The 10,039-nt window shown below is 35.6% G+C and overlaps 1 protein-coding gene across 5 annotated transcripts in view; it reads right to left on the bottom strand.

The window, feature by feature from the left end:
* Positions 1 to 245: 245 nt before the first annotated feature.
* The window catches only part of ZC3H13 (zinc finger CCCH-type containing 13), a 145,183-nt gene continuing 135,389 nt past the window's right edge, over positions 246 to 10,039 (bottom strand). For all 5 annotated transcript variants that reach the window (XM_054719763.1, XM_054719764.1, XM_028161332.2 and 2 more), the window contains 2 exons: positions 7,020 to 7,183; positions 246 to 1,081 (listed from right to left, as the gene is read on the bottom strand). In XM_054719763.1, coding sequence (XP_054575738.1) covers positions 911 to 1,081; positions 7,020 to 7,183 — 335 coding nt within the window. In that variant the 3' untranslated portion in view covers positions 246 to 910. The remainder of the gene's footprint in view (positions 1,082 to 7,019; positions 7,184 to 10,039) is intronic.

Raw genomic sequence — 10,039 nt, 5'->3', positions numbered from 1 at the left:
CTGAAAAATCTGATGGCAGTATTTTAAAGCTCAGATTACACAGGTTTGTTAGCTCTTGGTTTGTTTCAAATATTACTGAGCTATACTTGAAATACATCTCCAACTCCACATTATTTATAGCTGTCCAATTATAAGGACTTCAGCAGTAAAATATGTGAAGAATGAAGAAGCATGTAATGTTGGTGACAAATGCTTCAGAACTCCAGGAATAAGGTTACCAAAAAGCAAAGTAAATCTAGAACAAGGAAAGGGAAGAAGGTACATTTATTTAAAATAAAAATAGCAGACAGTCTCTGATAATAAACAAAACCATTTATATTCCAAGTACATTCAATATACATTGCAACAATGCATATATATTTTAAAAAGCCAAAACCCAATAAGTAACTTTATTAGAACTTTAGAAAGAAAAAAAGTATTTTGATTCCCTTCTGCTAGAGGTGTGCCCACAAACACAACATGCTGGATCCGCATGCCCTTTCCAGTGTTCTGTACAGCACAGCATTGCACAATACGTGCATTCACTCTGTAAAGACAGTCTCTGAATATAGCTGCAGTTTCCTTAGGGATGATCCAGAACATGTGAGTGGCTCCATTTAATAAAAATCTTCGTAGGCTGGAAGAGCAGTGACAACCGTTTTCCTCGGTTTTAACAAAACGTACAAAATAAACTACTAAATCTAGATGCTTTCACATTATTTTGCATGAGTATTAAGTACAGTGTAAAATCTTGAGTTAGCCAAAACTAATGTTCTTTAAACTTTACATCAAAGTTTTTCTTCATTCTTTTAGCATGGCTGATAAATGTTTTCTGCCACTCACTACTAATGCTTGTGAAACCAAAGAACTTTGAAAAAGAATATGCACTGCTGAAGAAAGATAGTTCCAAAAATGTCACTGAACTTCAGTCTTAAGATACACACAGTTCCTGTTGGACAATGGACTGTGAGAGTTTACTATCTTCAGTCTTTTCATGTCCTGGGGCATGGCAAGTAGTCTTCCGCTTAAATAACCGCAGACTCAATCGTAATAATTCATTGTCTACCATTGGAGTACTCGTGTAAGCTTGTTTTACCGTGCCCTATTTGGAGAAAACAAAACAAAACAAAAAAATGTACATTATTAGTTGACAATAAAAAAGATTAACTTCTAACAAAAATATAGAAGTTATAAAAATTAACTGGGGATGGATATTAGCTGTATTGGGTATTTAACAGTAAAATTAGGAAATGTTTTCAGACTTGAGAAATCTTATGAAAGAAAGCAATCTTTATTTATTTATTTTTTATTGATTTCAGAGAAGGAAAGGGAGAGACAGAAACATCAATGATGAGAGAGAATCATTTATCTGCTGCCTCCTGCACATCCCCTTCTGGGGATCGAACACACAACCTGGGCAAGTGTCCTGACTGGGCTTGAACCGTGACCTCCTGGTTTACAGGCTGACGCTCAACCATCGATCCACACCAGCCAGGCAAGAAAGCAATCTTTACAGGGCACCTGGTCTAACTTCTTACCTAATGTAGGAGTCTTCTCAACAATCCCTGACAGGTAACTGACTAGTGTTTACTTCATTTCTGATGAGGAAAAAAAAAACAGAACAAAAACGCACCACACTGTACAATCTAAGTTGAACAGTACTACTACTTCTATATGTTGAAATAAAAATCTCTTTTATGGAGCTATACACTAACTCAATCTTACTTTTACATGATAATCTTTCAGTTCTCTAAAGAGAAGCACTAATTCTTCTACACTCCTTACTGATAAGTTAATGCTCCCTAAGATGTGGGCTCTAGAACTGAATAAGTCTCCCCTGAACTAAAATGTATATCTCCACTATAGTAACTTAAAGCTACATTAGCATTTTTGGAAGTTATTGTTATAAAAGTTTGTTAAATGTTCTCCAACCATGTGTATAATGAAGTAAAGTTTGAATATCTCCAGCCTTCTGCAATTTATTTTTTTGCTAGGATCCTTAAAGGAACAGTGTATTCTTTGATTACATCTGCATTTATAAAAATACAGAAAAACTGACTTTTTATGCATAGTTCTGTGAATTATTACTCATGCAAAATCATGACCACAGAGACATTTCATCACTGAAAAAAACTCCCTTTGCTGCCTCCTTGTATTCACACCCTCTTTAATCCTTAACCCTTGACAAACAATGAGTATGTTGTTATTGTTCCAGAACATCTTATAAATGGAATCTTACAGAATATATGATCTTTTAAAATTAGTTTCTTTCACTTCATCATAATGCCTTAGAAATTCTTCCATGTTGTTGATAGTACTAAAAGCTTGGTTATTTACTACCAATTAGTAAATCACTGTATGGAGGTGCTACTGTTTATGTATTAGCCAGTTCAACAACACTGGGCTTATTTCTAGTTTTGGAGATTATAAATAGAGCTGCTATCAACTTTTATGAAAAGGTTTTTAAATGAATGTAAGTTTCATTAAACACACACACACACACACACACACACACACACACACACATGTTTTTATTGATTTTTAGATAGAGAGGGAGAGAGAGACATAGAGACATTGATGAGAGAGAAACATCTATCAGCTGCCTCCTGCATGCCCCCTATTGGGGATTGAGCCTGAATCCCAGGCATGTGACTTGACTGGGAATCGAACCAGTGAACTCTTGGTGCATGTGAAGATGCTCAATCCACTGAGCAACACTGGCCAGACAAGTTTTCATTTTCTAAGGTAAATATATAGCAGTGGGATTGTTAAGTAAGTATACATTTATCCTTATAAGAAATAATGAAACTCTCTTCTAAAATAGCTCTACCATTTTGTATTGTCACCAGCAATACATTGGAGTTTCAATTGCTCTGCATACTTACCAAATTTGATTTTTTCAGTTTTTTTAAGCTATTTGTAATAGGTTGTTGATGGTATCTCATTGAAGTTGTAACTGCATTCCCTAAAGCTAATGATGTTAAACACCTTTTCATGTGCTTATCAGACATTTCATATATCCTCTCTGATGAAGTGTTTACTCAAGTCTTCTACCCACTAAAAAAATTGGGTTGCTTGTTTCTTACTGTTAATTTTTGAGTTCTTTATATATTCTAGATACAAGTTCTTTTTCAAAATGTGATTTGCAAATATTTTCTTCCAGTATACTTGTCATTACATTATCTGTCACAGAATAAAAATTTTAAACTTTGAAAATCAATTATCTCAAAATAAAAAAGTTTTAATTAAAAAACAACGGCTTTTAAAACTCTCTCCCCCCAGTTGACTGGTCATAAGTGTGTGGGTCTATTTCGGGATTCTGTTTTATTCCATTGATCTAAGTGTCTACCCCTTCACTAATACCACACCATTTTGAGTGCTGTGGCTTTATAGTAAATCTTAAAATGGGGTAGTGTGAGTCTTTCCAACTTTATTAATCTTTTGTCATCTTTAAAAATTATTTTGGCTATTCTAGTTGCTTTGACTTCCCATGTAAATTTTAGAATCAGCTTGTCTATATCTACAAAAAAACCCTGCTGTAATTTTTACTAGAACTGTGTTAAATCTGTGTATCAACTTAGGAAGAATCACAATCTTAACTATATGGAGTCTTCCAATCTATAAATACAATATCTCTCTCCATTTATTAGGTCTCCTTTGATTTTTTACATCAGTGTTTTGTAGTTTTTAGCACACAGACCCTGAACATTTTGTTAGATTTATACTTAAGCACTTCTTTTTGGGGGAGCTGTTGAAAAGGGCAATTTTGTTTTCATTTCAGTTCCTAGATACAGAATACAATTGCTTTTTGCATCCTGATTGTATCCTGTATCCTTATTATCTTACTTATACGTTCTAAGAATATTTTTTAGTAAATTACTTTAGACCTTTTATATAGGCAGTTGTCTGTGATTAAGACAGTTTTATTTTCTTTCCAATCTGTATGCTTTTATTTCTTTTTCTTGCCATACTGAACATGCTATGCCTTCCAGTACAATGTTGAATAGGGGTAGTGAGAGAGAACCTCCTTGCCTCACTCCTGATCTCTGAGGGAAATCTTTAAAAACTTTTACCATTAAATATTACTATGTTAACTAAGGTTTTTTTTTATAGATACTCTTTATAAGGTTAAGACTCCTTCTTATTCCAGCTAGTTGAGAATTTTTACTGTAAAGGAATGCTAAATTTTGTCAAATATTTTTTTCTACATCAACTGATATTGTCATGTATTTTTTCAAGTTTAAAATATTAAATCAGCCTTTCATTCAAAGATAATGCACACTAGGTTGTGGTGTCGTATTCTTTTTATACATTGCTAAATTTGATGTCTTATCATATTTGAGGATTTTTATGTCCATGTTCATGAGAGATATTGATCTACTGTTTTCCTTACTTACGATGTTTCTGACTGGTTGCAATATCAGACTTTTTCTGGCCTCATAAAATGAGTTGGAAAGTATTTCTGCCTCTTCAGTTTTCTTAAGAAATTGTACAGAACTGGTGTTAATTTTTTCCTTAATGTTTGGTAGATTTTGCCAGTGAAACCATCTGGGACTGCAGATTTCCTTCTCAGGTTTTGAACTACAAATTCAATAATAATAATAATAATAATAATAATAATAATAATAATAATAAAAAGACATAACACTCTTCAGGTTATCTATCACTTCTTGAGTAAGTTTTGATAATTTGTAGCTTTTAGAGAAATTGATTCTTTTCTTCTAAATTGTCAAATTTATGTGCATAGAGTTGTTTACAGAACTGACTGATCCTTTTAATATTTGTGAGATTTGCAGTGATATTTCCTCTTTCATTGATATCGATAATTTGTGTTTTAATTTTCACTTTATTATTATGGGTAGGGGATTGTCAATTTTATTCATCTCTTCAAAGAATCAGCTTTTGGTTTCATGAATGTTCTCTAATGTTTTTCCAGTATGAATTTTATAGATTTCTGGTATTATTTCCTTCCTTTTGCTTGCTACAGATTCTGTACATTCTTTTAATACTATGATGCAGCTAAGAATTCTTTTAGTATCCTTCACCTATCTTTTCTGCTATGAACTATAATTTAGATACTTTAAAAATCCTCCTCCTGAATATACATGCAATTTATGGGGTGTTCAATGGTTTTCTACTTTCTTTTTGTCACTTGGTACCACTTACCTCCTATTCTGTACTTTTTGTTCATAGTCAATGGTCTGTGCCCAGTATGAAGGACTATAAGGTTCTGAGCAATGGTTCTTATGCAATTTTCAGGGGCATTTTTGGTTATCAAAAAATTTGAAGCCATTATGGCATATTAGAGGAGGAAAACAGGAAATGTTACAAAATATTTTTTAATAAAAAGGGGCAGGCCCTGGCCAGGTGGCTCAGTTGGCTGGAGTGTCACCCATACACCAAAAGAGGTTGCAAGTTCAATTCCAGGTCAGAGCACATACCTAGGTTATGAGTTTGATCCTTGGTTGGGGCACGTATGGGAGGCAACCAATCGATGTCTCTCTCCCTCTATCTCTGTCTCTCTCTCTCATCAATAAAAATATACCCTCAGGTGAGAAGAAAATAATAAATAAATAAAAAGACACACAATTTTGATTAGATTAAAAACCATAGAGTCTTTCTCAAGTGGGGTTCCTTACATGGACTAAACAAAAAATAATTTGAGTGATTATTTCTCATTTAAATACCAAGGATGATATAACTATTACCATTTTAGATGCATAAGAAATTGATTCAGCCCTAGCCGGTTGCTCTGTGGTTAGAGCATTGGCCCACGGACTTAAGGGTCGAAGATTTGACTGCAACACCTCGGTTGCAAGCTCATCACCACCCTGGTTGGGGGATTACTGTTTCCTTCAATGTGTCTTTCTCACATTGATGTTCCTCTCTCTGTCTCTTCCTCTCCCTTCCACCCTCTTTAAAAATCGATGGAGCCCAGCTGGCATGGCTCAGTGGTTTAGCGTTGACCTACGAGGAGGTCACAGTTTGATTCCCAGTCAGGGCATATGCCGGTTGCCGGCTTGATCCCCAGTGTGGGGCATACAGGAGACAGCCAATCAATGATTCTTTCTCATCACTGATGTTTCTCTCCCTCTCTTTCCCCACTCTCCCTTCCTTTCTGAAATCAATAAAATATATTTTTTAAAAAATCAATGAAAATAATATCCTCGGGTGAGAATTTAAAAGAAAGAAAGAAAAAGAAGTTGATTCAGTATATACAGGTTTAGGGCACTAGTACTTGATTCTCACAGAGAAATTTCCAGTAGAGGAAGGCTGCAAGGAGAGATGAGTACTTAAGCAATGGAATAAAGAGTACTAGGGATATATTGAAATGGGAGTTCAAAGGAGAATGATTGTAGCAACTCTGTCGAAAGTAATTTTCAGTCAGGTCTTTAAGCAGAGAAGACTTTAAAATTTTCCTATTCCTTATATCTGTTTCCATTTTAATCTTTAGAGATGAGTTCATCCCTCTCTTTCTCGTAATTTAAAGTCCTCCATAAATCTGAGTATTTTCTTTAACTAAGTATCCTTTATTTAGTAATGCTTTCCTTAATGTTTCCAAGTAAAAAGTTAACAAATTAAATGTTTATCTAAATTTTTAGGATTAACTCTCTTTTGTCACACTACCCATGCCAAACAAATCACATCTCCAAATTAAATCCCAGTTTCTTAGCTTCAAAAAGTCTAAAATATTTTCAATTTCTTATGATCAGATCCCTTCTCAACCTAAACTAATTTCTATTTCTCTCATATTTCAATTCCTTTTATTCTTCTGAAGTAAATGCTTACATATAATCACTTGTATTTATTTCCCTCTCTTCCAACTTGATACACTGTCATAAATAATATTTCTATAAATATTCTCACCATATTCTGGGGAATATTTTTCCTTAACCCTCAATTTAAGTAAATTTCTAGTATGTTTTATTATCTAAAGAAACTTTTTGACAATGAAATGAAAAATATTTAAAGGAATCAAATGAAAAGTATGTAATTCATAACACTCAACAAACACTGCATTTGTACCAAAACAGTAATACCTTCTCATTTTTAACAAGCTGCTTCCGGATTGCAGAGTCCCGTCTGAAGCATAACGCTTTACAACATGGCCCGAGATTACTAAGAAGACTTGCTCTTTCTTCTTTCCGTAGTAACGCAGCCATATTGAGAGCCCCCAATTCATGTTCAAAAAGATTGTCTGCATCTTTCAAAAACCAAAAACACACATTAAGTTTTCCTAAAATATAAAAATAATCCAACTGCTTAGATGAATATTCTACAGTCTGTACTTTATCAAAGTTACCAACATTGATGAAAATTATTTTATATTAAAGGCAATACATTTTCTGTGAAAGTCATTCAATGTGTAGTTTTGTTGCTAGCCTGAAACAAAAATAAACATTCTGACAGCCACTTTAAGTTTAAGGTACAAGAAAAGCAGACTCGGGAGCAAGAATTTAGACAATGATTACAACTATAACTGGGAAGAAAAGTTCAAGTTAAGAATTAATGAAGTCAAATTCAGAATACTGCATACCATTAACTACTACTTAAAGTTCTAGATTTCAGGACCTTACTGTAGCAAGATTCAAATGTAATAATATGACTACAGTCTGTGACCTCTTAAAAAACCAGTTAGGAAGTGATTAGGTGTTAGACAATCTGCAAATTTTATCCTACATTTTGGTCACTATAAAATCCTGGACAATGTATTAAGTTAAAATACTTAGTTTTAAGTCAAAACATGCAAGATAGGGAAACATTATAATAGAGCCAGTCAATAATCAAATAAATTATAGAATAAGCAATAACTTCAAAGCTAGCAATCTAAGAATTGGCCAAGAGTGCCAAAGGTACCAGGTACTGCTATAACAAGATGATCAAATAGATTAATGTTGGAGCCCACAAAAGAAAGCAGTAAATAACACATAAGTAAAAACAAAACAGACACATTTGATTTTTCTGAACTGTAAAGCACAGTGAGATTAGATAATTAACAAAAACCTAGTCTGAGAAAATATACCTAGTAAATAAGTTATATACATAGTCAATCCTATATAATAAAGAGGGAATATGCTAATTGACCCTCATGCCACCACAAAGATGGCAGCATCCACAGCCAATAAGGAGGGAACATGTTAATTGACTGCCCCACTCTCAAAGATGGCAGCGCCCGCAGCCACAAGATGGTAGTGCCCAGTCCCCTCAGCCCTGCCGGGGCAGCAGGCACGTGGCACAGCTGGGCCCACCCCCAGGTGGGTCTAGCCACTCCACGCATCTGCCTCTGGAACCCCCAGTCCCCTCAGCCCCCCAGCTGCCCAGGGCTGGCCCGAGGCCCAGGCAAGCCTTGGATGGCGGCTGCCCAGCTTCCCAGGGCCGCCCGAGGCTCAGGTAACCAGGGCCAGCCGAGGCTTGCGCTGCTGGCAGTAGAGGTGTGATGGGGCATCACCTTACCCTGATCACTGGATCGCCTCCCACCCGAGGGCTCCTGGACTGTGAGAGGGGGCAGGCTAGGCTGAGGGGACCCCCCCTCCAGTGCATGAATTTTCATGCACCAGGCTTCTAGTAGGTATATGATATAAGAAAAGCTTAAGTAAATATAAAGAAAACTCAAAACTAATTCACAAACGCTGTTGTCTATGAGAACTATCTGAGGAACTTTCTAAAACACAGTGCCAGATCTATAGAACCTCCAGGTCTAATTGAACCTCAAGAGCTGGACCAGGATCCCTTACAGGCAAAGAAGGCAGTTCCTCAGGTGATTCAGAGATACAGATGTCTGAGCCAAACAATGACAGTCACATATGTATACCATTAAAAAAACAACACACACACAAAAAAACACCATTAACTACCATTCCATTATAGAAGAATTTGCAAGGAGACCATGCCATCCTTGAAAATTGCTCAAGACAAATTTCTTTGTATTAGAATTCTTAGCATATACTTGTAAACCTCCCTAGAATGATTAAACACATACTTAAATACAAGCAGAACATAGGAAACAAAATAAGTGGAAAGGTGTAGCTCATAAGAATTTAATCACGTTTTGTGTTTGTTTGTTTTTTGCTTCTGTTTTCCCTCAACTTGCTTGATATTAGTTGTTGTTTGTAGTTTGCATTAATCTCTAAGTACTTGTTGCTGGCATTTGTTGGGATTAGTGGCTGTTCTATTGGAGTTTTCTCCCCATATATATAGTTTTTTCCCCTCTTCTTTCTTATTATTTTTTCTCTCTTACCTTTTTTCCTTTTCCCAATTTCATTTTTGCACTCCTTTCCCCCCCCCTCTTCTTTCTCTCCTATCCTCTAATTCGCCTTTCTCTGGTGGTCACCTTTATTTGGGGTTATTAATATCGAGGACACATTTGTGTTCAGTGCCTTGTGCATTGTACCTTGTTGTGTTGTATTTCGTGCCTTTAAATCTATGCAGGAGAGAGAGAACTACATAACCAGACACCGGAGAAGAGAGATCATGGGGAGACAAAGAAACAGCCTGCATATGCAAGAAAAGAATAGGCACATTATAATTAAATTGGCAAATACCAACAACAAAGTAAGAATATTAAAAGCAGCCAGAGAGAGACAGAAAGTTACCTACAAAGGATCCCCATCAGGCTAGCATATGCATCACCAGAATAGGAAGTAAACGAAATGGAGGCAAGCAACTTGTCAGAGAAAGAATTCAGAGAAATGGTCATAAGGTGGCTGAAAAGAATGGAAGACAAATTCGACAATATGTGTAAGAACCAAGAGGAAATTAAAAATGACATCGCTGCTGTAAAGAACTCAATAGAAAGCATTAAGAGTAGACTAGAAGAAGCAGAGGACCGCATCAGTGAGCTAGAAGACAAGATGGAAAAAAATACCCAAGTAGACCAGCTTCTAGAAAAAAAATTAAAAAGCAGGAGGAGAGCCTAAGGGAACTTTGGGACAACACAAAACAAAACAACATCAGCATAACAGGGGTGCCAGAAGGAGAGGAAACTGAGCAAGGAATAGAAAACCTGTTTGAAGAAATAATGACAGAAAACTTTCCTGATATAGGAAAGAAGAAACTCACA

Source organism: Eptesicus fuscus, chromosome 8 (assembly GCF_027574615.1).
Source record: "Eptesicus fuscus isolate TK198812 chromosome 8, DD_ASM_mEF_20220401, whole genome shotgun sequence".
NCBI classification, from domain to species: Eukaryota; Metazoa; Chordata; class Mammalia; order Chiroptera; family Vespertilionidae; genus Eptesicus; species Eptesicus fuscus.
Note: the sequence above shows the minus strand (reverse complement) of the source record. Positions and strands in the feature narration are given on the sequence as shown.